Source organism: Anarhichas minor, unplaced genomic scaffold (genome assembly GCF_050575085.1).
Source record: "Anarhichas minor isolate MPS153535 unplaced genomic scaffold, ASM5057508v1 ptg000007l, whole genome shotgun sequence".
Classification (NCBI taxonomy): domain Eukaryota; kingdom Metazoa; phylum Chordata; class Actinopteri; order Perciformes; family Anarhichadidae; genus Anarhichas; species Anarhichas minor.
Window position 1 is genome coordinate 16562941 of NW_027466453.1, and position 27952 is coordinate 16590892.

Genomic DNA, 27952 nt, shown 5'->3' on the forward strand with positions numbered 1-27952 from the left:
CGATATGTCGGCAATTTCCATATTGTGCCGTGAGACAGTAGACATACATACTTACATTGACAAATACTTATTGTTTCCATAAATGTCTGATTGTTGTGAACGGACTTGCACGTAAAACTTGAGGCTTGTGCCCACTCAGTCATATTTGGCTCGATCTCACTGCTCAGACTGAAGGTTTTCTCCATTCCCTCCACACTCTGCAGCTTCCTTGTGAGTGGCACATTATTTAGAGTTTGGTTGTCCTGCTCCCACTCCACACTCACTTTGTCTGGAAAGAAACCACTAATGGTGCAGATGAGTCTGCTTGGTGAGGTCCCGAATTCACCCTCCCAAACTGGGTGTAGTGTGATGTTTGGCGAGGCATCCCGCTTTACTGCGATAAAGAGGAAATAGTTAAGTCTTTACTTGCCTCATTGTAAACGTTAGATGTACACATTGTTAAAATATGCGCGGATTTCATCCCTTCAGTTATACATACCTTCAGATCTTGGTCAAGTAACCTCTGTTTTCTCAATTCTAAATATGATATCTTTGTATTTAGGCTAGATGGCGGAGTTGTACTGTTACAGTGTCTGGTGTCTTATAGTCAGGTGGAGACAGGGCTGGGGGCTGTTGCACAGATGTCGCAGCATGGCAGGGCAGAGCGATCAGAGCTAGCAGCAAGCGGAAGCATTGAGTAACACCCAGGTCCCAAAAAAGTACCAAAAAACAGAAGTGAAACAACGCAAAGAGCAATGGTGCATCACGGACAGCAGGTGTGAGGTGTGGCTGTGTCAGTTAGAGAAACAGAGTGCACATTTAAATGTCTCACATCACTTTACAGAAAGATTTCACATGGCTTCTCATGACATTGCACGGTTTCAGTTCTCGACTCTGTTAATATTAGACCCGAGAACTCACCGACTGCAAAATCTCCAAATGTTCACATTAATTTGAACATGGACTGATGATTCCAGGTGCTAGGGAGGTGATGAACATAAGAACATAGTGCATAATAAAGTATTTCTTTCAAAGATAAAAATGCTTGAAAAAAAGAAATAGTACTGTGAGTATTATAAATGATAGTTTATCGGTGAAACTACAGGCAGTATGTACAATTTCAAAATAATGGAAAAACAGGAGGAGCGACATCAATGGTTATCTTCATTTAAAGATTTATTTTCAAAAAAGACATGAAGCTCTTGTAATTAAAATGAAAATGGACACTTGTGATTACTTACATGATACTATTGAGTTTATAAGAAGAAATGTATGAATTTTCTTTTTTTTCAAACAAAGGTTTCACCTTGTTTCATTTAACCTGAAAAGACAGAAACAAGTATATGGATTAGTAATATTGTAAAATAAACGTATCGACATATGTAATAAACAAAATGTTACAACTGCCTTCTGTTGCAATTTGTTGTTCTTATTTGGTAAATTCATTTAGCTTATTTTACCGATGACCCACAATTACAGCAATTGTAAAATATCATTCAGTTCACTATAATAGCGCTGAAATTTTAAATAATTAATTTTTGGCTCAACATTTTAACTTGTTGTCAACTCGGTATACTACAGGTTACCAAAGCATTCGACCCATCTCTCGTATAGTCTGTGAAACACTTCATGCTTTACAAAGGTGACTCTTATTTTTTTAGTTTATAATATTGCAAAGCAATAAATTGCACAAGCACTGTTGTTTTTTGAATGTGCATGTATCATTCAGTGATAGCTGAGCTTTTGTTTCAGACACTTTTTTAGAATTTATTATAAAAACGCATTATGTAAAAAGATAGTCATTTTGTCATTGGTCAGAGTGTTAAATCCATAAGATTTCAGTCCCATGCTTTTGTGACATGAGCTTCAAGTTTTCAGAATTGTGTACTCCATTTTCTGTGTACATACAATGGAGAAAAATGTTGACGTAGCATTTCTGTCCAGGAATGGCACCACCGACACCCAGTTCGTAATATAGAAAAATATAGAAATAAATAAATATTTCAATACATTTCTCAGTGGGCCGTAGGCTCAATCACTATTGTTTCCCCCTTCGGCGATTAGATAGTGACTTAACAGACCTTTATTTAAATGAAAATCTTTGAGATTGCCACGTTAAATAAAGGAGTTACAGCAGCAATATGTGGTCAAATGTTATATACAGACGTAGATGATTAATATCATCACGGCTATACCCTGTATGAACCTTTTGTCACTCTTCATGTTAGAGGAGTTTTCACAAACCCATTTACTCAGTTGTCTTTTTCTGGTTAAATCCAAATCTGTGCACAACTCTGACATAAAAACTCATCATTACCTTGAAAGCAGTGGTTCCGATGGTGAACAGCAGAGTGAAGAGGAAGAGAAGGATGAAGGTGAGGGCTGTGTTTCCCATGTTATCTTCTTCCTCCATTGCACTGTTGCATTGGCAGACCTGTTGATATACTGTAGTGTACAGTAATGATTCAGTTAACACTTGCAGCTTTGACCAGCAGCTCATGAGACAATGACCAAATTCTATCAATGACCAAATTCTATAAATCTTCCTGTAGTAGGGTCTTTTATTTTATAATCTAGCCGGTCAGAGTGGATCTAATCACTGAATCAATCAGTTTAGTCAATCAATCCAAGGTTGAAAGAATATTACAAATTAAAAGAATAGTATTGGCATATGTCTTGTTACTTATTACATTGCTATTAGTTAACCATAAAGCCAAATTTTTTTGATTATGTTGATTTAAGTCGTCCTACAATGATCCTGAATTGCTTTTGAAAGTCCCCATTAATGTTGTGGCAGGCATGACTTGGCTTGTGAATTAAGATATTAATCTTTTGATGGAAAGACCACAGAGCTGGAGTTAGACCTTAAACAATCATCTTTCTTGTAAAGGGGGTGCAAGACCCAGTGGAGGAAACGCATACACAAAGACAAGTCACACAAACAATGCACCGTCTACAAATAACAATGAACAAATAGGACACATTTAGTGAAATTGTTGCCTAAAGTTAGTGGGTTGTTGTGGTGTTATTCTAGTTAATACAGTATGATGCGGTAAGTTTGATGTATTTTTATCAAACATGGTGATGGCTACACCTAATTTGTGTTGCATTAGGATAACTAAGTGTCACTACACTAACAATAAACGCGTAGCTCAAAATATTTCTTAAATAAAGACATGAACAGCATGCGACATACATCAATAGAGTTGCAAAGAGCTTTTTTTTTTATTATTTTTGTTTTGATAAGCATTAAAAAGACAATCACAATGTCATATCACAAGCAACAAACGTCAAACAACAAACAGCAGAAGACACAGCGACACAAAATGACATCTACTAGGCCTTGCACGGTTCAGGGATGTTTATGTTGAGGTTGACCAGGTTGGTTCTTTCAAATGTTCTATGCCCAATGGACCTGACAATAGCTTTAGTTGTGTTAGCCACAGACTCGTGGTGAACCACACAGCTAAACACCATGTCATTGTCTTTCCACTGCTCAAAGGTGAGAGATAACTGGCCATAAGTGGAATAGGATTCATGGTTTCCTATGGGGTTTGTGGTATGGAACTTGTATTGTTTTGAGTCTGCTATCTCGTCATCAACAAGCCAAGACACAAACACCTCCTTAGGGAAGAAGTCTTTCACATAGCAAGTCAGGGTCACCATTTCTTGGCTAGTATGTTCGAGTGGAGGTAGCATAAACACTGAAGGTCGCCGAGTCTCTCCTCCTGCAAGTATGAGAGAACATTTAGAGCTCCTGCCACAGATAAAAGTACCTACAGTACTGCAAAACATCTCTTAAAATACACTTAGAAAAGACACTCGGATAACATGTTTGATGGCATGACAAGAGGAATTAAACAGGCTTTTAGTGCACAGTTGCTGGTTTGTTTTCTTACCAATAATCCTTTTATAGGTTTCCTTACGGGGTTCAATCCAATTGTCATGTTCAACAATGCAGATGAAAGGTGTCCCCTTGCTCCATTCCTCATACGTAATTTTAAGTGGAACGCTTATTGCTTTGCTTTCTTTAGTGGGGTGTACAACGGCTAGAGGTATTGCAGCTCCATTCTGGTCCTCCCAGGAAACCTTAGTGATGAATGACTTGTGTACTTTGACATTACATTTTACAGTTCCTGATCCGTTTGAAAATATGTCCTCCATTGAAGGGCCTTCAATCGTTACGTCTGCATCTGCATGAAGACATTCCTCAGCTGCAAAGTAAGGAAGAATTATTGAATAGAAATAGCCGCAAAACAGAAAATGCAATTGCATTTAATTTTTTGAAGAAAAAGTAGGAATTTACTCACGACCGGGTATTGGTGTATCTTTGTAAGTCAACGATGCATTTACGTATGTTGGACCATGTTCACCTTTCCCCTTAAACTGACATGTTAAGTGAGGGTGACTCCACTCACTGGATGGCACCGTGAGAAAACTTGCTGTGCTGTACAGGGTAGTTCCGTTCTCATCCTTTGTTGCCACAGGAGCAGGTGTTCTGACCTCATACTTTGAGTCGGGGATTTCCTCGTCGTCTTTCAGCCATTTAAACTCATAATCCTTTGGTGAAAAATCTTTGGCAAAGCAGGAGAAGGAAACCTCGGTTGCCTCATAAGAGGAGGCCAACACTTTCAGAGTTGGCATGCTATAAGCCACAACTGAAAAACAAACATATACACAAATATATATGTATGCAGAAGCAGGGAATCATTTATATATATATGCAGAAGCAATGTCAAAAAAATTAGCTAAAATGCTCATGTAAGCTAGAATTACTATGAACTATGCTTTTTCTGTACTACTGTGTGCTACCTGCACGCAGGCACATTGTGATTACGCTGCTCAGATTACCACTTACTGTAGCTCGCTACTAAATTGTGCAGAAAAAATTAAAATAAGATTTTCATAGTAAACAAAATTAAATAATAGAACAGCGGAGCTTTAATGCTCGCTTCTGCATATACACTGACTGCTCGGGCAAGCGAACACAGATTTAATGTTAATAATCAACAGACAGTGGAAGTGGGGGCAGACTGACACCAAGAAGAACTAGGATCATGCAGATAGATGGAAAGAAGCAGAACACATCGCAATAATCTGTTCAGAGACGGGTGCAGAGGACGTATACAAGCAAAGAATTCAATCAGCAGCAGCAGAGCTTCAGCCTTCTTGTTCCACCTCACAGTTTGGTTTGTTAGTCTTATTATGAAATTAAAAATATTTAATTCTGTAACATTTTATTTTAATGCTCTTTTCTGTGTTGATGTTCCTTTCAAATGACAGATTGGAGTGCATTTCTTTCTTAAATATTTAAACCAATTATTCCTCTTTTATGTTTATTTCACTCGTGTAAACATAACGGTTCCTCTAATAACATTTCTCAGGAAAATGCACAAAACCAAATAATAGAGACATAGAGACAAACTTAGAGACTTAGTAGACTTATTGAACTTATAACACTTTAGCTATTTACAACTGTGATCAATAATTATTGTTAGTAAAATATTTTTTATTTTTGTTTTTACTAATTTATTTCAGTTTCCTTTTTGTCTCTCTTGTGTCTTGTTACAAAAAGCACTTTGTGCTGCATTCACTGCATGAATAGTATTATTTAAGTATGATTATTGTTAAATGATTATAACAACGAACAACGGTTTTTGTAACTAGAATTAGTTAAAGAATTAGTTAATTACTGTTTGCAATAAGGTCATCAAATATTCCTGTATAACAATGAGCAGCATTTGGAGATTATATTCTTATCCTTGTCATAAGCAGAGGTGACTAGAAGTAGCTTTGTAGTACTTTGTTCACTGCACTGTGAAATGTAAAACTGTCTTTGACTGAGGATATACTGCTTTATCAGTACTCTGCCTCAAATAACTGGCAATAGTCACCCAATTAATTTGATTAAGTATATAATGTATCAGTAATTACCAAACAAACAGTTTTTTGTAATTTATGAATGTAATTAAAAAAAAATTGAAATTATTAATTTATAGAATATGTTAATATCTCCACTAGATTTCAAATGATCTACAAAAATGGCATATATATATATACAGTATGACGTAGCGTAAGTCTTACTTGGCTTTTTAAAGATGACCTCTGCATCTCCTGTTGCATGTTTCACGGCACATCGGAAATTATTCTTTGCGTCCCAGTCCTGTCGGCTCACTCGGATTTGACTGACCCCCGTGTAAAGGTCTCCCTTTTGTACTGGAGGGTACTGAATGAACCCAGTCAAGGCATCGCCATTTACTTTGTTCCATGCGAAGGTCAGTGCGGAGGGTGCGAAGCCGGTGGCGAAGCAGCCAAGAGTGATTGTGTTTCCAGTCCCAGAACCACATTGCATCAGAGGAAACACAGTTGGTGCGGCTGAAGTGACTAAAAAAGGAAAAACAAACGTGCAATTATAATTAAAAAATAAAATTCAAGATGACAGACATTTTCACCAAGTATTAGATATAACAGAGAGAAGACAATCGAGCCATTTAACATGTTGAATGTCAAAATTTTAAACGCTCTCAATACACGGACCCCTGTTTCCTTATGTCATGTATTTAGATGTTTTTGTTGCACCAAGTTTAACCTCCCTCAAGGATATTATTTGTGGTATTTATTTATATTCTTCTATATATAAATAGGTAAATTACTTTAAATGCACAACTTTGACAATAATCATTAGTAAATTATTTTAAATTGAAGGAATGGAAGTGTTAAGGCAGTTACCAGTTACCATCCATTATCATGACAATATTGATGACAGTCATATTGTTACATGAACATATTACTTTGTATCAAATTCAGCAGTTATGCATGAAATTAAAGAGTATTCTTACCTGATGAAACCGTTACTGTTGTACCCTTTCCCCAGTAATCAAAAGCACCGTAGTAGCACAGTGCTGAATCTACTTGGCTCTCAGTATGAAAAGGCTACATCTAATAGTCTGCCTTCGTATTTGATTAATCCCACTATTTTATAAAATCCACTTCTAAACTAAAAACACCATATAGAAAAATAAACAAAGCCAAATATGTTAGCCGCAAATATCCACCATTCTGTCCTGTACTGAAAATATCGCTGTCCGACTTTCTTACAGAAGATATACTGTATTAAAACACTTTACGTTTGAAGTGAGATTTGACATGTCGAGAGGTTAACTTAAATGTGACACTCAAACATACCCTGATGTTGTTTTTAAATGGAACAAATCTTACCTGATGACACTGTTACCATAGTGCCTTTTCCCCAGTAGTCGAAAGCCCAGTAGTCACAGTTAAGAGAGTCAACTCACACTTCTCACAAAAACTCATCCCTTTAATATCCCATTACTTTATGTCATAAAGTCTGGTTTTGGCAACAGTTCAAATCGAACTATAATAAGCCGTTGTTGATAGACTTGCGTTCCAACTGAACTAAACAGTTTTAAGCCCTACAACACAAGTCTTGCTACACAAATTCATTGTCGGGCAACAAAATATTGTTCGCCGTCTTATCGCTGGCCATCAGTTGTGACTACATGAAAATTATAATAAATATTTAAGTAATGTGATCAGGAATTTGATTCTCTAATCAGAAATATTAAGATTCCTTACCTGAGGTGACGGTGACCATGGTGCCTTTTCCCCAGTAGTCAAAACGGTAGTCACAGTTCAACAAATTATTAACCACTGCATACAAAAACCCGTTCCCAGATATCTACACATGGCATGGTTGGTTATCTCATGACAGTCAACATATTTACCTTGAATTACCTTGAAAGGATTCAGAAGATGGAACTAAACATGTTTTTCACCACCAAATTTGAAATTGATTCTACCAATTCACAACACATTTAACATGCAGTATCCCTGAAATGAATGACCTGCACGGTGTCACAACTTCATTTCTTAAAAAAAATACCATTACTGTTTATAAATCGAAATGTCTACGTTAGAGAAAGAAAAATAAGAGTCGCTTACTTGATGTGACTGTTACCATCGTGCCTTTCCCCCAGTAATCAAAAGCATCGTCACAGTGTAACATGTCAACACATCCAACATACAAAAACAAGCACTAAATATGGTATATCACACAGTGCAATTACACTGTCCATATGAAGACAAAGCTTCTTTTACCTGTTAACTTGAGATGGTCATCATTGTTCCTTTTCACCAATAAGCAAAGTAGTAGTTACAGTGATGGGTTTCAATAGCTCTTTAGTGCAAAAATATTTAACAGCTTCTATCATCTAATAAATGATTGTACTTATTCAGTAAACTAGTGCATTTACCTACCGTTTACCTTGATCGTTTCGCTATCCTATTTGCTGTTACTATTCGTTATATGTCTATTACATCCTAGTTTAAGTGCAGTTGAAATCAACATCAATTTTATAATAAACCAGAAAATATATTGAATTATCTTCACTCAAAATACATTTGATTATTACTTACCAGAAGTTACTGTGACTTGTGTTCCTTTTCCCCAGTAGTCAAAGTAGTAGTCACAGTGATCTGCTACAACGTGCTTCTAATACAAATACTAACAATGTAATTTAAACCAGGAAAAACATACTTACTGGCAAAGCAGTTCCCACTGCTCTATTTATTAACCACATCCCCCGAGATATGCATTTCCTGTGGTGTAGGTTACATAAAATGAAGTGTGAGTTGCCAACAGTTAGTGAACACTTCCTCTGTATCAGACCCCCTGTCAGGTCCTGCTGCATAATATTAACCTATTAACTAGCCTACAAACCTTGTGTATATTTTAGTTCTGAACATTTCACATGTTTTAGGATTGATTCCTAAGTTTTAATGTACGGAACACAACTATGAAAGTCAACATTTGAACATGAAGTGTGCTGGCATTAACTTATGCCTGGCTGCATGGAAGGTGAACATTTTATCTAAGCAAATTGAAAGGATAAGGCCAATATTTTGTAGTAGTTGTCACAAACAACCTGTTTGTGACAACTACTGTTTTCACAATTTTCTGTTCAATCCGACGCAATGACCTAACGACAAACAGTCATTTCATTTCTGAGCTGTTCGCAGCTTGAGACCATCAAATCACTTTTATAAAGTTATTAAGCTGTACAGAAAGACTTATCACTGACACACTTCTCACAATCACAGTAATTAGGGGTGTAATGATGAGTTGCATCGATAGACAATTATAAATTGTCTATTCTATTGTAAATAGAATAGACAATTATAAATTGTCTATTCTATTGTAAATAGAATACATTTGAATCAAACAACACATTCTCACTGCCACCTGGTCAGTTGCCCTAAACTTCAAACGTTCACGTGAACACACTACTGCTTTATATCTGTTCACTGCAACTTTGCATTGATATTCGGGGACTTGTTACTTGAAAAGGAACAGCAGCAGTAAAACGTTATTACACACTATGATGATTAAACTGTAAAAAAAAAAATGAAACTCAATAAATCCGCGGTTCACAAGTGTGCCGAACCGTGAGGGGTGATCCGAACCGTGAGGGGTGATTCGAACCGATCACGGATCGATCCGTGATCCGTTACACCACTAAACGTGACTAGCGCCACTAACGGCTCACGTGATAACGACTGACGTGGCAAAATGTCGACGTTGACTTTTAGTTTTGCACGGGACACCTTGCTCTTTATAGTAGGTCAGTTGCTCTGAGCGTCTAATAATGACGCGGGTGTGTTTACATTGGAGTTAGTTGAAAGTGCGGTGTGTCTGTATCAGACGCCGAGGGGCACTGACCAAGCGTCGGTATTTGACAAGTTGGGAGTGAGACCCGGTTGAAAACCAGTTCTTCAATAAAAAGACTTATTTTCCCTTAAGCACGATATTACTCTCGTGGCTGCATATCTCAAACAAACATACAAGCAGAGAATAACCAAGACATTTAGATGCCCCCAGATTTTAGTTCAGGTGTTTGCAATGTGTTCACCCTAAAGCACTATAGAAACTCTCTTACTTCATTGCCAAAGCCACACCCACCTTTAGGCGTAAAGCACTGTGTCATAGACAAAATTACCCTTTTTTTAGCAAATCCTCTGGTAGATGGTTTTTATAATTTACAATAACAACAAAATGGCTAACAATTTCTTTCAGCCAGTTAGTGCTTTCAACAAGAAGAAAAATACAGATTTGGTATTTGTCACACCACCAAAACATGAAACGGAGCATTAAGAGCACTGCCTGTCTTCAAGTTCACATCACAAACCTACATAATTAGTTTGTTTGTGACAATATGGTTTGATCTGTTGTTTCATTTGTCCACCACATTGGTCATGAAATATCTTGTCAGCCATTGAAAAGATTGTCATTGAATTGTGTACAGACATTCAAGTTCCCACAGGAATCCTACAGACTTTGATGATCCCCTGACTTTAACTTTAGCGTCACCATACGGTTGATATTTGTGGTTTTGATTGAAATGTGTCACTTACATGGATTTCAATTAAATTTGATACATATTTCCGTGTTTATCTCAGGATGAATCCTACTAACTTTGGTGATCCCCCCCCCCTAGCAGGTCAAAGTTTGTATTTTTTATATTTTTCTTGTCTGAATACCCAACTGACTGCATTCCTGTTAGCCTCGGCTGTTTTTTTGTCAACACAATCGGAAATAGAAATTGTACATGCTAAACATCGTAAGACATGACATAAGATACACCGTCTTGGGGGCACGCTCATGTGATTGATTGAAAATGAATGAGACATCTGATTGGCTACAGATAATTCCCCGTTGAAAAAAAATGCATATTTGAATTGAGCGACATCAGGGGAGTCTCAAAAAACCCACCCACAAATGCAGTGAAGTTCACACATGAAAAGCAGTTTATAAATGCAGGTTCAACAGTTTGTATGTAAATGTAAAAACATCCAAAAATGTTTTTGATGAAAATTTCAAATCCTTTTAAATGCACAAATTTGTGGATTTATTACATTTATTTAAAACAAGAAAATATTTGTGTATGCAGCCGAAATATATTTGTCAAAACCAAGATGGCGACTGCCAAAATTTGCCAAAATTTCAAACTCAAGGATTCAAAACAGTAGTCCACCAACCAAAATGAGAAGTCTCAGTGACTACAGTCGATGGCTGTGTTGCACCACCAGTTTTCTACAGTAGTCCAGAACGGACAAACCAAACACGGACAAACCAAACGGCTCTAGCGAGAGCCTTTGGCTATTTCACATTACCTGTAACACACATCATAAAACAAAAGCTCAATTCAAGCTCTTCCAACTACCTGATTGATAACCAGCATATTTTTTGTGCTTCTGATACTCATTTTAAATTGCTATTACTCAATGGTATTGGTTCAGACTATGCAGTGGTCTGAACAAATGGTATCAGTTAGAATTTATTAATTATTTTCATCTTGAAAACATACAAATCCTTTTTTTCGGCCTTATTTTGTGTAATTTGTTGTATTATCATGTCGGCTATCATCAGTGCTTGTGTCTGAGCCTTAAGGCTCTCAGTCTAAAGTTTCAGTTTGTTAACTGGATGCGGAAGCACCTGCTGTGGTGAAGATTGTTTCCTCTGTGTTACATAAATATTAACCAGTAAGGATGTTGATGACCACAAGTCAAAAATGTGCAGACATTTTCATTTCTCTTTTGACAGCATCTCTATTTCATTTAACAACATGTGTGTTTGTATAGATGTAATCTTAAAATGATGGGTAGCAAATCCTTAACTTGTGTCCAATATCTCACATTTAAAACATACTTTAATAAGCCTGACATCAAAGTAGTCACAGATCTGTGTTTTTATGATTGTTTGTCAGAATGAAGGGTAAAACTGAAAAACATGCATTTCCCCATTAATTTAATATTCCACTAGTCCACTTAACATTTCTTTTCTTCAGAGTAGTGATTTTGGGAAACTACCTGACACTGACACTCAAAAAAAAAAGAGCTTCACAAATAAGATAATATACAATGAAACAAACACATAGCAATAGTGTTATTGCTATACATAGTGCAGTAAAACTACGGACAAATGACATCCACCTGATGTGAATGAGACACATTACTCTGTTGTTTTTTCCGTATGTGGAATTATCTTTGCTTGAGCATAAGAAAGAAGGATAAAACTGAAAAACAAACATGTACCCTTCCACCGTTCCATTGGATATTATATTTCTTCAGTTTCTAATAAGTTTGGAAAACGGCCTGGTCTTGTCAATTTGTCCTTTTTTCTTTTGGCACAGTGAGTTAGTGACTCAGTTCCGGACAGGTTTTTGTATTACCATATATCACTGTGCCACCCCCCCATATATACACAGTGCTAGATACTCTAACAAAAACCTTTGCCTGATATGGTTCATGGTCAGAATGTTGTACTCGTTGTACACTATATTTCTTACTTTCTACAGTAGAACTATGAAATCATGAAAAAACATCCCACTTTTGCTCCATTATATTTGTAATTTTACCAAATTTATTTTTAATTACCTAATTATCACCGATATTTTTTATACTTTTTGAATATTAACCTGATCGATCCCCTGTGGAAAAGATATAACTTTTTAGCTCATGATATTACATTATTTTCAGTCTTTAAACATTTTCCTAAGAAGAGTCTTATCGGATACGTACAGGCAGCAGAAATCAGTCTCACTTTCGGACTTGTTTTCTGTATCCGCAGCGTTTCCTTCTCAGTGGTCGGAGGTTTTTGTCACATGATGTATCACTGTGCCGCTGCTATATCCGGCACTGTGATTAAACTCCATACAAAAACTCCACCCTGCACACTGGCTATCGCGACACACAAATGCTGTTACATTATCTGTGTTTTTCATATTAGTTTAACAAGAAATGTTAAGGTTTACTCATGATGTTTAAAAAAAATAAAGGAAATAATAATAGTACCATTAATATTCATATTAATTATTGTTATTCAAGTCTCGGCCAGGACAATCATGGGATCGCTTGCGCGCGCGTGTGTGTGTGTCTGTGAGTGACTGTGCACCTCTGTGTCTGTCCACAGCTAATCTCGCCGCTGCAGCAAACTGCATAATATTTAATGTCAAAGACCTCTCGTCGTTGAGGTGATGCACAGTTTTGCCTGTTTCATACTGACATTGACTGCCCGCTGATGCCTCACTCACTGCTCTTAACCGGCCCAAAACGTTTTTCATTTTTAGTGTTGTGGACAGTGTGTTTGGCTAACAGCTAGTGGAATGGAGGGCGTGTTTAGCTAACGGCTAACAGAAAGCGTAACTTTCAGCCACTTCTTTGCAGCCAGATACATGGTGGGGGGAAAACAGTTGGCTCACTTTTACTGTTTTGTTTTGAACGGTTTGTGGACTAACCGCTAACAGAACTACCGGTACACACACTGTTGTACAGCGCTGCAACTTTGCGGACAGCTCAGTGAGTTTAATTTTGTTTTTGGCAAGATTGTGTGAAGTGTATTGTACATCATCTTTGAGCCAGTTGGTTGCATACATTGCTGCTTGAATGGACTTTGAATGAAGTCTGTTTGATGAGGCTTTACAGCCCAGGGTTGTATTCATTCACTCAAACGTGGTCGCTGCAGACACAATTGGTGGATAGCGGCACTTATCTGTATCATTCACAGCGTTTCCTTCTCAGGGGAAGGAGGTTTTTGTCACATGATGTATCACTGTGGTTGCTATATTGCACAGTGATATAACGCCACACAAAAACTCCACCCTGCACACTGGCTGTCTTGACAAACTAATTTACCGTAGTGTTTTTCATATCAGTTAATAAGTAAAATGAAGGTTTAATCATGGGAAAGGAATCTGCAGTGCAAAAGTTAATAGAATAGTGATACAATAAAACAAATGCATATAAATATTGTTATTGATCTACATTGTGCAGTAAAATAATGGACATATAATGTCTCCCGAAATTTGAATGAGAAATATCTCCTGAAGCATAAAACAAGACTGTAGGCTCTGACAGGATGATGCATTATTCCCAGTATATGTTTTCAGGCATATCATCCAAAGTTTGGGTGATCCAACACAATAAGTTGTCATCTTTAGTTCAACACTGTGTGTCTTAGTATAGAACCGCAATTTAAAAATATGTGTTAAAAAAAGATCATCAAATTAACTGTAAGTAGTCAGTGTTTCAGTATGTGAAATATATTATGAGGCTAAAACTGAAAGAAAATTCAAATGAAGGCCATTTATCCTTCCACCAGTCCATTGATACCTTTCTTCAGAGTCTAGTCATTGTGGAAATGATCTGATCTCCTCTTTTTCCTGAGACACAGTGACTTTGTGCCTCAGTTCAGTTCAGACCAGGTTTTTGTATTACCATATATCACTGTGGTGTCCCCCAGATACACAGTGCCACATACTCATACAAAAACCATTGCCTGATATGGTGCTTTGCTAGTTTGTGTACTGTATGTACTCAGCAGGGGCAATCATGAAACATACGTGGTCAGTATTATGTCCTTGAATAAGTATGCACTATATTTCAGTATATTTCAGTACCTTTCAGTAGAAAAGTAGAACTATTAGATGTCAATTGGTATTTATACCAATTGACATCTAATAGTTGTTGATTTAGTTTTTTCTTTGTGAATATACATGATCCCCTGTCTGCTAAGGAAACCTAACACAATCCTTTGTGTAAATTTGCATTATTGTCAGTCTATAAACATTTTTGTTTTTCCTAGCAAGAGTTTATCTTCTGACTTGTTTATCAGCACCATGCAAAGCTTCTCCTTCTTAGCAGAAGGAGGTTTTTGTCACATGATGTATCACTGTGGCTGCCAGAGCCGCTATAATGCACTGTGGTATAACGCCATACAAAAACTCCAACCAGGACGCCGGCTATCTTAACACGCTAATGCTGCTATACTGTACTTTGAGTATAGTGTTTTTCATATTAGTTTAACAAGTATTACTAATGTTTACTAATTTAAAAGGAATCTCCGGTGCAAAAGTTCCCAGAGGATGTTTTTTAATTATTTACTTATTTATTTGATAATGTTGTACAAAAAGTCCAACTCAATGATGATAATGACGAAGCCTAATAAAACATTTAAGATCATGGATTAAGTCAACCGTTTCCAGATTTTTTTTCTGTTGTTACAGGATAAAACCGAAAAAAATTTGATTTTTTTTACCCTCCCACTAGTCCATTGAGTATACTTTTTCTTCAGGGTTGACTTATTTTTGGGTAATTATCTTTTTTTTTTTAGGCTCAGTGACTTTGGGCTTCACTACAGGACAGGTTTTTGTATTACCACATATCACTGTGGTTCCCATCCCATACACAGTGCCACATGCTCATACAAAAACCTGATGTAGTGCAGTTTTAGCTTTCTATATTGAAACATACTACTTCTAAGCCCCTGTTGCCTGATACATCCATTTGTGTCAGACCACATTATTGTCGATATTTCTACATCTCTGCTTTTCATTAGAAAGTTTTGTTGGACGATTGTGTCACCTACTTGTTTTCCGTATGAACACTACATCTCCTTCTCAGTGGAAGGACGTTTTTGTCACATGATTTATCACTGTGGTTGTTATACTGCACTGTGATGTAACTCCATACAAAAACTCCACCCTGCACACTGGCTGCATGGCACACAAATGTGTTTACCTTAACCAAGAGAGTTTTTAAAAATAAATCATTTAGTAATGTTGTCTAATCATGTGGAAGGAATCAGCTCTGCAAAGGTTTCCTGATAATTTATTTAAAAAAAAAAAAATATATATATATATATATATTTTTAGGAGTGGTAGTTTTACAGGAATAAAACAAGTACATTTATACATTGTGTGGTAAAACTGCAAAAATGGACAAATGACATCCATGTGATTTGAATGAGAAACAAAAGCGCTGTAGCATAAAACAAAGAAAATAGGCTCTGACATGATGATGCATATTTCATACCCAATATATTTTTTGTAGGTTGGGTGCTACAAGGGAGTACTGTATGAGTGATATGCAAACACTGCCCTGTCATTTATTAAGTCTTGAAAGTTCTGCACATTGAGAATTTCAGTTAGAAGCCACAGCTTCCTATGAGTGTTCACATGCAGCTTTCATTTACAGTACACAGACCTTTGCATCTCTTTAGAGGTTTTTGTAACGGTGTGAATCACTGTGGGTACCCAGATACACAATGAAACATCACAAGGCAAAAACCTGTGCCACAGTGTAGCTGTGTAGCCTTCTCTGAAATACACAATATAACAGCTGTTTTTAAAATTGAATATTCAAGTAAAACAGCTTTTGCGGGATTATGATCATTGTACTTGTTTTCTGTTATTATGCAATAACTTTGTTCAATGGCAGGACTAATTAGATGGATTTTTTATACATGTGCCAATGATGAAAGTCTTTCAGTAACTTTAGTGTGTGTGTGTGTGTGTGTGTGTGTGTGTGTGTGTGTGTGTGTGTGTGTGTGTGCGCGTGTGCGCTTCTTTGGAGTATCAGCAAAGACATTGTACGGTATTCATGGGGTTTTGTAATATTTTGTACGTTTGATGGCAGCCCACCTTTTTACTGTACTGATACTTTTCAATGACAACTAAAATTACAAAGGAAATATTTAACTTAATTTTCATGGCTTTTAGTTAAAATATTCATACACATGTACATTTAATCTGGTCCCAGAATGTGAATGTGTAAAAACTGTTTAAAATGTTTTCATTAAACTACCGAACAATTTCAAGAGATGGGGAAAATAATATTTCATTATAAATATATAAAATCCTACGTGCATAAATACACGCGGGGGACAGAATATTGGAAACACTTCTCAGTGTAATGAAGTACAGCACCACGAATATTGCTTCGTAAACTACCACAGAGTTGAATCAGCAGTGTCTCAGGGTCAACAAACCTTTAACGTCATATTGCAGTTGTGTTGACTTGAATTAGACTATATAACTGACATTGTATGCGCTGACTCAGTTTGGTAAATGGAGGGCTGGGGTTAAGAAGACAGACGAGTCTCTGGTTTTTGTTACGGTGTGTCACACTGTGCCATAACTCCAGCTAGCAGTCACCACAGTGACTCAAGCACTTACCAAAATCTTACCACACCTGCAAGAGGCCGAATGTTGTTTTTTTACTTTCTCAGGAAAACAGAAAGTTTCCCACTGAATAGGTTTAGAGAAAGAGAGATTGTTTTACAAATAGAAGAGGACAATACTTTGTATTGTTTTTTTGCACAAATACACCCTCTTTAGTACTTATATTTATCGTAACTTAATAGAAGCACATTGAGTGGAAGGGTTATGTGTTCCAAATCGCCACCTTTCCATGTCCTTACAGAATCTCTCCACAAGATGGCAGTCTTCACTCACTTTTCTGACTTCTGTTAACCAGCTGGCTGTACACCGATGATGTCCCTCCAGCACATCAACAAGCTGACGCTTTGAAATGTTTTACGACAATTGAAAGTGTTCAGCTGGTAGCGATGACTCAAGTAGTGAGTCTGAGGAACAGATAGTACACATGTTGAATTATTAACTGACAAATAACCTAATTGTGAAGAATTAATACATAGATTAGAAGAAGTTGTAGTTCAAGCTGTGCAAAATATTGGTATATGTATATGGTATTGTATCTGCATTCCGGTAAAGTGCACCCACAATTTTGAGCGCTTAATCCCGTGTGCAACAAATCAGGGACCAGCAAGAAACATAAAGGAATAATGATTCACAGTCACCTATGTGAGAATGAATTAGAGGGAAACACACACAAGCAGCACCGTCATCCATATTCTGGTTAGCTTGATCTGCTGAGGATGCTGTCAATGCTCCTGGTGATGATTTTGAGGAGATTTACCATCAGGAATCATATTTTAACTGCCATGTAAGTTATTGGTAGACTCTGCATCTTCTCATAATACCCCAGTCAGTCAAGCTGTGGCAATGAGAGACGCTCTCAATACAGAACTAAAAGCAAGTTACAAGGCCACACTCATCACACACGATCTCAAGCTTCCAGCTCCTTTTGCTGTGTGCTGCCATGATGTTCTAGATACCAAAGAGAACACTATGAAATGATCCATCTCTATATCAAACATGAACTTACAACTCTGCACTACACAGCCAAACAAGCAACGTAATACAGAAATATACTGTATCTGCTAATTAATACCCTGCAGGTCCTGCATTTACTTTTATGTTGTTTATAAAATTCTGTATTTGATATCTCTGTCAATTTATGCTGCTACTTCATGGTATTTCACAGATTCTCCGCGTTGCCTTTGTCTGTGGTGTGTCTGCAGTATGAATGTCAGCCACTTCATGCCAGGATATATGCTGGTATGCAAATATGTGCAGTGAAAGATGGGTGTCTTGTTTCGAGGAAGTTTATTTGTAGCTCTGACCGTTTCCACAAAGTTTCACTACTACAGGTGTGGTCCCTGAGGTGCAGAAAGAGGGGGGGGGGGGAGGAGTAACTCTCTAAAGATGATATGTTTAGAAATGCCAGGAAACGGATCGACCTTCAGAGCTTAACTGATAACAGACGTGTCTGGTATGCTGACTTGATGTGGTGTTATTTTTTTAAATGCTCTTACATTAGCTCAGTGTTTCGACAAAATCCTCAAAAGCCTTTCATGTTTATCACGAGCACACTATCGCTCATATTCATGCTCTCTTTAATATATTTAATTATGTGGCTGTCCGTATTATATCTATTGAATTAAAGATGAAAGCAAATATGATCAACACGATGAACAAACATGAAAAGTTTATATATATATATATATATATTCAAACAAAAAAAAAAATGCATAATACAGAATATATTTATCTCAACAGTGCAATTTGATATTTATGTGTCGATGAAAGTTAATAATGCTTTACCAACACATTTTATTGACACTAAAAGTCTTCAAGAAAAGTAATCAATAGCTGTTCTATTCATAATGCAACTACAGTAGCAAATGAAAATCTATTCATCTAAATGACTAGGAATTATATTTGTACCATCATTTTTCTATAGGTTACAGAGAAATCCATTGTCAGTGACTTAGTTAATCAATATATACGACAATCATTTAATTTAGCACTCATGTAAATGTTTTTTAAACTAGATATAAAAGTCAGAAAACAAATGAAGACCTGTCGTCCATGCTTTGCATCCATCTCATTTTATGGTTTCTTCATCTGGAAAAAACAAACAATAAAAAATAATATATATAATATTATATTGACTGCTCAAATACAGATTATTAATCAGTGGTAAAGTGTGATTGATTACTTCAATCAAGAGATTCATCCAGCTGGAGAATGGACACTGAACTGATCTCTTTGTCTTCACTACTGTAGAGCTTTAGCCATCAAATGTTCTGCAGGGCAAGTCTGCTCTGTAACAATTATAATATCTGCACCTAAAGATGGCATCTGTGTGGTATGATGCGGCTTAGAAAGATTTTCTGTGGCTGGTGAGGCTCTTCACTCTGCTGCTGCTAGATGCTGATCAGGCACTGGTGCTGGTTGGACACGCAAATAAACTCTGTTCACTGAAAGTGATGCACTTTTACACCACTTTACTATGTAATTGTGTCTATCAAAATCCACACAACAAACCTGTAATGTCACAGGTTTGTTATTGCCAGATAGAGCAATTCACCAGTCAGAAAGAATGATTTGGTGTCCATTAACAAATCAGATATTGCTGATGATCAATTACATTTATATTGTTTTGTCTCTTTTGTCTAATTTCATTAAGCCTAATGGATGCAATCATTTTCATTACAATGGTCTCCCTTTTCAGGATCATGTGCACTTTAATAACTTTTACATTAAAATCTACAAGCTATCACACCCACAGATAAACTATTCAAAGACCAGTAGGTCCAAATGTTCTTGCCATTATGTGTAGCCTATTTTATTATTTCCATGCCCGGGCTTTATTTTATAACTTGTAACATACTTGGTTAAACTCATTTTCAGTGAATGTATGAATCCTGTATTACATCGTAATCAGTCTTAAGTCCTTCGTGCAGCTGAAAGCCTGCATGTTTACCTTGACCAGGCTGAATATCATGCTATAAAGGAGAGAGGATATGAAGAGGAATATGAAGGAGGAGGTTGTGGACCACAGGCTGCTGTACTCATCCTCCTCAATGCCATCATCTGTGCAGCTCATAGCAAGAGGCAGATTTACAGCTGGAATAGAATGTAAGAAGAGGAAGGTATAGGCGGGTTAGATGTGTGTGTCTGTGTGTATGTTAACGTCTTATTAAGATAACGCGTAGATGCCCTTTTCTCTCTTGAATAGTGCTCATCAACTGGAATCAAGCGTTATTATCATATGTTGTGTGGACGTTAATCCATCTGAACAGTGGAACAGTGCATACTAGGTATCACTGAAAACTCATACGTTTGTTTTAAAATATTGAAGTCATGCGTGAACATGTAACAAAAGTTTCTTCATGCAACATTTATTTGAAACAGTCAGCACACTTATCACGTTGTTAGACAATACGACAAAGACAGATTAAAACACAATATGATGACAAACACAAGTAAATCGTCAAATTGACTGTTATTTTTACAATCACAAAGACAGGTTTCCGTGACAGAGAGTACACACAGACATGACAGCACATGAGCACAAAATGCCACATTTAAAGCTGAATCTATTATTTCTTACATTCCTTCGAGCCATTGTGGGCATTAGACACGTTTCTGGATTTCATCAACCTTTTGCTGCCAGCAGCCCAGACGTTGCAGGAGAACATGTCGGAATTGTCCCACTTTTCCTTCGTGGTGTTGTAAATACTTGTAACTGAGAAGCCGCCTTTGGTCTCCTGAGGGAGGAAGTTGATGCCATCTTTATAGATGCTGACGTTTTCTCCGCTATGTTCTAACCAGCCGATGAAGTAGTCCTGCCGCACAGAACTAGACACCAGACACACCAGCGTGACCTCAGCTGAGCCTCCTGTGCTGATGTCTTCCTCTGTGAGGATGTGGACAGTTACTTTTGGCTCAATCCCACCTGAAAGAGAGGTTCATATTTAAGCTTTGCTTTTGCTATACTTAGATAATGATAGCATTGTGTGTGTGGTCTCCCAGACTTACAGATTACTGCTCTACTACTCAGTCTCCATCACTTAGTTACATACCTGCATTGTGGATAGTCAGATCTTCAGTAACACTATTGGCAGAACAGCGCACATTCTTGGCTCCCTGCCACTCAGTGCGAGTAAGAGTCAACGTGCTGGTTTTGTTTCCGGAGTTTGTTGTTGGAGAGCTGATGCCGGCCACAGTTTGTCCATCAATTTGCCAAGTGATCTGGTCCTGTCCAGTAATTGTACACTCAAACTTTGCCTGGTTGTTGTTGAAAATGTCGTTGGCACTACTCGTAGGTTTCAGTGTCATTGTGATATCAGCTTTAACAGGAGGAGGAGGAGGAGGAGGAGGAGGAGGAGGAGGAGGAGGAGGAGGAGGAGGAGGAGGAGGAGGAGGAGGAGGAGGAGGAGGAGGAGGAGGAGGAGGAGGAGGAGGAGGAGGAGGAGGAGGAGGAGGAGGAGGAGGAGGAGGAGGAGGAGGAGGAGGAGGAGGAGGAGGAGGAGGAGGAGGAGGAGGAGGAGGAGGAGGAGGAGGAGGAGGAGGAGGAGGAGGAGGAGGAGGAGGAGGAGAGGCCTCTAAGCATGTGGAGGAAGGAGCAGAAATAGAGATCAGTCTGTAATAATTCATTTCAAATGTGAATGTAAAATACCAGACAGATTAGATCAAACATGACAAACGGATATTATTACAGAACAGTTTCTGAATAAAATAAGATTGACAAGATAATGTGTACTCATAGAAATACAGTAAGGGAACCATACTTTTTTCCAATTTGACGATTTTGGTGCGTCCTTGGTGAGTCACAGAACATTTGAATTTCTTTGAATTCCAGTCAGAATTTGATACTTTGAGCAAACTGACTTCTGTATATTTGTTGCCTATCTCAGTTGGAGGATATTGCGCAGAAGTCAGGATGGGCCCACTGGCATCGGTCCACTCGAAAGTAAGACTCTTCTTTGGGTAGAAGTCGTGTGCAAGACAACCAACAGTGATTATCTGTGCACCCGCAGATTCACACATAACCAAAGGGAACAGAGTTGGTGCAGCTGGTGCTGCTGGTGTTTCTGTGAAAGTGTCAAAACATATAAGTCAAATAAATATACACGGATAATCATTTGCGTGTCTAAAAGTGAATCTGGGTATTTTAATGAATAATACTTCTGGATAAAGAATGTCCTATTGAGTATTTTTGCATATCTGTTCAGCACACAGATGTAAACATACTGGATCTGAGTTTGTACAATATGTACTTGTATGTATTACTGCACTGTTTTGTGATACATTTAATCAATTTAAAACATTTGTTGCCATGTCTTGCATTGGTCCGATACTCTTTGGGTAGAAGCTGTTCGCAACCCAACCATTTATCTTTAGTCCCAGAGTTACACCAGACAAAGGGGACAGAGTCGGCGAGACCCAAAGTGTTTGGTGTTAAAAGATGATATGAAATTTATAATCATACAAATAACTAAATATATAAAATAACCACGGAGCTCTATGAAATATTATGTCATATTTTTATATTATTCAATTATTGCAACCTATTCTCATAAGGACCTATTCATTTATTTAATACTGAACACTTTGGGTATATTGTTGGAAATGCTTTTGGTTATCGTTATAACCATGTAAAGACTGTAACTACAAAATCAGAAGATTATCAGTAAATAATCAAAATGCAGCTTATTGTTGATGGATTTGAGCATTTCACAAACTATTTTGAAGGAACAAAGTCAGGTTTATCTTATAGCTATGTGTATATATATATATATATATATATATATATATATATATATATATATATATATAAATACCATATTCCTATTTCAAAACTGTAAAACAGTATAATTAATAGTACAAAATGGTAATAGAAAATAAATTGGATAATGTGAATACAATGAGGCAAACATTCATCAGCCGCAATTATAATCCATCTGAATAAATTCTAAGATCAGCTCAAACCCTCACTTGCATTCAGAGAATTACTTTTAAAAATGCTTTCTAAGAAACGGCTGCGTTAGAAACATCTGCCTGCTCTCTAGTTTGTCCAACATCAATTTAAACCTGAATAAGACCATGAATTAAACTCCTCTACTACCAATAACCAATTAAAATAAATGTAAATAATCTTCGCAATGAAAATATAATGTTTAAATGTGACTTACCTGACGATACTGTGACTTCAGTCCCCTTTCCCCAGTAGTCAAAAGCATCACAGTGTTACATCTCAACTCACTGCTTGAACAAAAACCTGACGTACCAGAAAAATGCATTAAATCCTCATTAAGTGCCTGAAATACACAGAAATCCTGCTCAGAATAATGCCATGATAGAATCCTGAGAGTTTTTATTTTTTCGCTGATTCTCAATCAGTTGTAAAAGTTATTTTACTGGAAGATGACATTTACGTCTGTGAACAAACTGTGACTTTAATCTACTTATTAACTAACTTTTAATTACTAATCTCCTTATTAAAGTGATAAATACTTGATATTCCAATGAGAACTAGTCTGCCCTGTTCATTAATCATCATGAGAATGGGAGAGTGTGAAGTTTTTGCTCTCAGGTTTTTGTATGGATCTATATCTCAGTGCCCCCCACCCCAGCCCATCACTGTGATAAACCCTACGACAAAAACAAAAACCACAGTTTCCTGCACTGGAGAGGAGACGCATGGTCAGCAGCGGGTAAGAATACAACAACACTTATATTCTAATCAGCAAAACTATATTGAAGGATGTAAGATTCCTAATTAGCATTTTGCATTTTACAAATGTTTTAATCAGTTTGTTATTGTTTTTAATCCAATTTTGTTTGTCAGTTTACCATGACATGGTTTACGTATGTATTTCAATCTGAAAAATTTAAATGAACAAACACTCAAAGGACATTTGTTCAACAAAAACACTTTTTATAGTGTATATTGATACACCAACCCACTAAATGGGGGTGAAAAATCCTATATTCAGATTATGTTGTTGGAGAAACCTGTAGCATGATCATTTGCTATAATAGTTTGGAAATGCTATTTTGGTTAAAAAAAACAACATAATTTTCTTTTCAAAATACTTAATATGTTTTGTAAGATATTTGAGAAATAATAGGAGCTGTTACACTTACAGCTTGGGCTTTGAACTAAACACATTCTAATATTCACACAGATATATTGTGCTTCACTCAACATGTAAGTAATAGTAAGAAATAAACATCGATCATTTCAATTCATATATTTGTTACAAACAAATCATTTCATGTTTGAAGGTATTTTTTTTTTTTTAAATCACCAAAACTATAAAGTTTAAACATGTTTATTTTTTTATAAAATATCAAGCTGGAATGGAAGGATGATGACTATGTTTTTGCAGATTGCAAACATTTTTTAAATTTGAGTATAAAATGTGTAAAATGTGTCTCTTTTGTAGTTCTGACAGTTTCTAGAAGGTTTCCGGTGTGGTCCCAGAGGTGCAGCGTCTGGCTAAAGATGAGATGTTTAGAATTACCAGGAAACTGAAGAAATGTTTGTTGGCCTCTAACAACAATATCTTCAGAAGCTTTTCTGTTTAACACGAGCACACAATAATGTCCACATGGCGAAGGGATGTGATTGTCCAAATGTATATCGATTGAAGCAAATACAGTCAACAAAATGATTAAACATGAAACAAAACTAAAAACTAAATAATCATATTTTTTATCCATGACATTTACAATTCACTAAAAGGTTTATTGTTTGTTGTAATAACACATGTGATTGACATTAAATTGTGATTATTATCAAATGAATTTACAAGTTAGTCAGTAGCATTTACTTACTGCTTAAAATCAAATCCATTTTTTTATCATTCCATATGTACAGCAGATTATTGCAAACATTTTTAAACTAAACGGATGAGACCAAAAGAAAGATGTGTTGTCGGTTGACGAGGCAATAAAGGACGAGATGGACTATCCATCTCATCCTTTATTGCCTAAACTGCAGTTCACTGTGTAACGCTTAATCTTGACTATATTTGTGAATTGCTTTGCCTCCGGAAGTGAACGTTTTTATTCGGCACTTCGCTGGCATTGAATGGAAGCGAACGGGAGACGAATATTCGGCAACGTTATTTGTTACTCAAGCACTACAGCTGCGCACAAAGGTGACATGAGGGTTTAGTGCTTAGGCCTTTAGGATGGAGGTCGGGATTCGGCCTTCAAGTTAGATGGCGCCGCCCGTCTCTACTTGCAGAGAAATAAAAACACAAGGAGGGTCAGAGGCCGTCACGATGTCTCTATGACCTCAAGTTATTTTCAGCGAGACAGGTAGCTGCCTATTATGTGCCGACAATTAACTTTGAATTCATCTAAGTTTAATTAGTCCATCCTTCCATTTTCCCCCCTGTTCTTCCTTTTTTTCCCATGTTAAGCGTTTTTTGGGATGTTTTTCTTGTTCCGATGCGAGGGTCCTGGGACAGACGATGTTGTGTGCTCTACAGAATGTAAAGCCCTCTGAGGCTGATTTGTTGCTATACAAATAAATTGAATTAACTTGAATTCTATAGAAAGCAGATATACAGTTGCATTATGTGAACAGTTGTAAAATTACTGTTGTACATTTCACCTCAAAACCCAATTTTGAATGTGTTGTTGTGTACTTTCATCACTTTGTTTGTGGTCACTTATCATTATCATCTCTCATAGACAATATTGTAAGACTGAAATCCTGTGATAATCAAATATGACCACTAGTTGGCGCTGTTTACAAGGTTTGATGTGATGGGGATAAGGTGACAGGAGAAGAAGTGTAAGCGTCGTGGGTGTATGAAAGGGAATTAATCAGTCCAACACGTTTTGGGTTTTCCCTTTCATACACCCACGACGCTTACAATATCACTCAATATATTGTATCTATTTTTCTCATCAATTAGAAATGAGTTATACATCAACGTTCATTAGGTTTAAATTAATTTTATATTAAGATAAGGAATATAAGATGGGCAAACATCATAGATAAATTGTAATTAATGGGGTGTTTTAAAAATAGTTTTGTACAGTGGGGATTCAGAATGCTTTCTATCAGTGACTGATACAGTAGCATCTGCAGTAGTTTGTGTACAGCTCTGTGACTTCCTGTATCACTGTGGCTTTCGAGCGCAATAATAAACAGCAGAGTCTTCAGTCGTCAGACTGTTCATCTGCAGAGACACCTGGTCCACGTTGTTGTCTCTGGAAATGGTGAAGCGATTCTGGACTGACGAGGAATACGCTTTAGTGCTTCCACTCGGAGCAGAAATGTCGGCAACCCACTCCAGTCCTTTTCCTTCAGCTTGTCTGATCCAGCTGATATCAGCTGTGTCATCTGATATTCCTGCATATGTACAGGTCAGTCTGTGGGATTCTCCAGGGCGCTTTACCACCGATTCAGACTCAGTCAGAGTCTGACTGGAAACACCTGGAGAGAAAAGCAGTTAAATCAGAACAGAGCCAAACACACAAAGTTGACATATTTTTCTAACTAAATTAGAATTGATAGAACAATAGTGAAAATCTTCACCTGCCCAGCAGATAGTTAAGAGCAGCAGTCCTGTCCTATAGTCCATCATGTCAAACTATGTGTCCACTGTTCTCTGTCCTCCTCTCTGCAGTCACATAAGTAGCTGGAAGACGTCTGAGTTTTGCATTGACTCCTCCTCACAGGGAGGAGACAGCTAGAATGCACTCGGCTCTCAGTTTATTGTTTGGTGAAAGTGTAGACTCAGTTTCCTCAAAGTCAGTTGATTTTATGTTTGTCTGACATATTTGAATTCAATTTGCATTAAAGGAACCATTTGTAACATTCAGGGGGATTAATGCACAGAAATGGAGTATAATATGCATAACCATGTTTTCTTTAGTTAATAATGACCTGAAAATAAGAATCGTTATGTTTTGTTAACTTAGAAAAAGCCATTTCTATCTAGGTAGGGAGCGGGTCCATAAGTAGAGCTGGAAGCTTATTTTTGCATTGACTCCTCCTTTTTGATGGAACAGTGTCCTCTGTTCAATCCCTCCTCTAAACTGATTTTCAATTTAAGGCTTTCTCCCACTAACCATGTTTTGTGTGTTTTTTTTAATAATCATCTCTCTGTTTCTTGCCGTTTTCATTTGTTTAATAATGAGTATTTTGGACATTTGTTTCACCGTATGTAACTTTGTTCATTTAGCTTTTTTTTTAAACACATTGTCAAGCAAAAACGGCAAAGGTGCGATTACCTTTTGTTTTGCAGTTGGAGCAGGGGATAGAAAAAGCCAGAGATTTAAGGATCAGAGTGGTCGAGAGGAAGATCAAAAATGTAACTGGAGGCAAGGTCATGCAGTGCCTTATATGTAAATAACGGGATCTTTTGTTTATTCTGAATACTGCTGGAAGAATCCATCAAAGCCACGGTAATACATTGATGATGATATCATTCATATTCAGAGAGTTTAGAGAAGCTTCAACTGAGGCACAGAAAGGTGGACTACCTACAAGTCAGGAGGTGCAGACCTTGCAGGCTTGGTTTGAGAGGCAAACAACATCCCATGTCTCCTAAAGTTATTTGTCCAAGTTGAGATTTTGAGTTAAAAAGGAACAAAATTTCAAGCATTTGTTTTGAGGGAAACTCAGACATCCAACACCTTTTAGCTGTGTGCTGAGTTTTGGCTTGTAGCTTCTACCTCAATACCTGAAGACAATTCAGCTGAACGTATTTCATTGCTTGTAAAGTTCAGTGTTTAATTAATAAACATGTAATTCAGTTTTTCTTGAGGAAATATACACAATGTTGTATTAATGCTTGTAACCTTTAAGTATTTAAACTGATGTAACAGAGAGCTGAAGTTGAAATCACTAGTGGTGTGAGGGCTCCTCCTCTGGTGGCTTCATGTTACAAGTGTTCAGGCACTGAGAGGTTTTTGTTCAGGTCTACTGATGGTTTGTG

The 27952-nt window shown here is 37.1% G+C and overlaps 1 protein-coding gene and 1 gene segment (V, D, J or C); both read right to left on the minus strand.

The window, feature by feature from the left end:
• Positions 1-27952, minus strand: part of LOC142944968 (uncharacterized) — a 35812-nt gene that overhangs the window by 3458 nt on the left and 4402 nt on the right. For 2 of the 6 annotated variants that reach the window (XM_076086214.1, XM_076086217.1), the window contains exons 2-3: positions 6064-6363; positions 56-373 (exon numbers count right to left, since the gene is read on the minus strand). In XM_076086214.1, coding sequence (XP_075942329.1) covers positions 56-373; positions 6064-6363 — 618 coding nt within the window. Of the gene's footprint in view, positions 1-55; positions 374-6063; positions 6364-6818; positions 7137-7197; positions 7475-7575; positions 7798-8415; positions 8554-27952 lie in introns of those variants that run through there. The other 4 variants (XM_076086218.1, XM_076086215.1, XM_076086216.1 and 1 more) reach the window with 4 other exon arrangements.
• LOC142944971 (immunoglobulin heavy constant gamma 2B-like) lies at positions 18670-21367 on the minus strand. The segment is given in 4 exon segments: positions 18670-19103; positions 19966-20108; positions 20596-20940; positions 21068-21367. Coding segments are annotated over 4 exon segments (759 nt in total).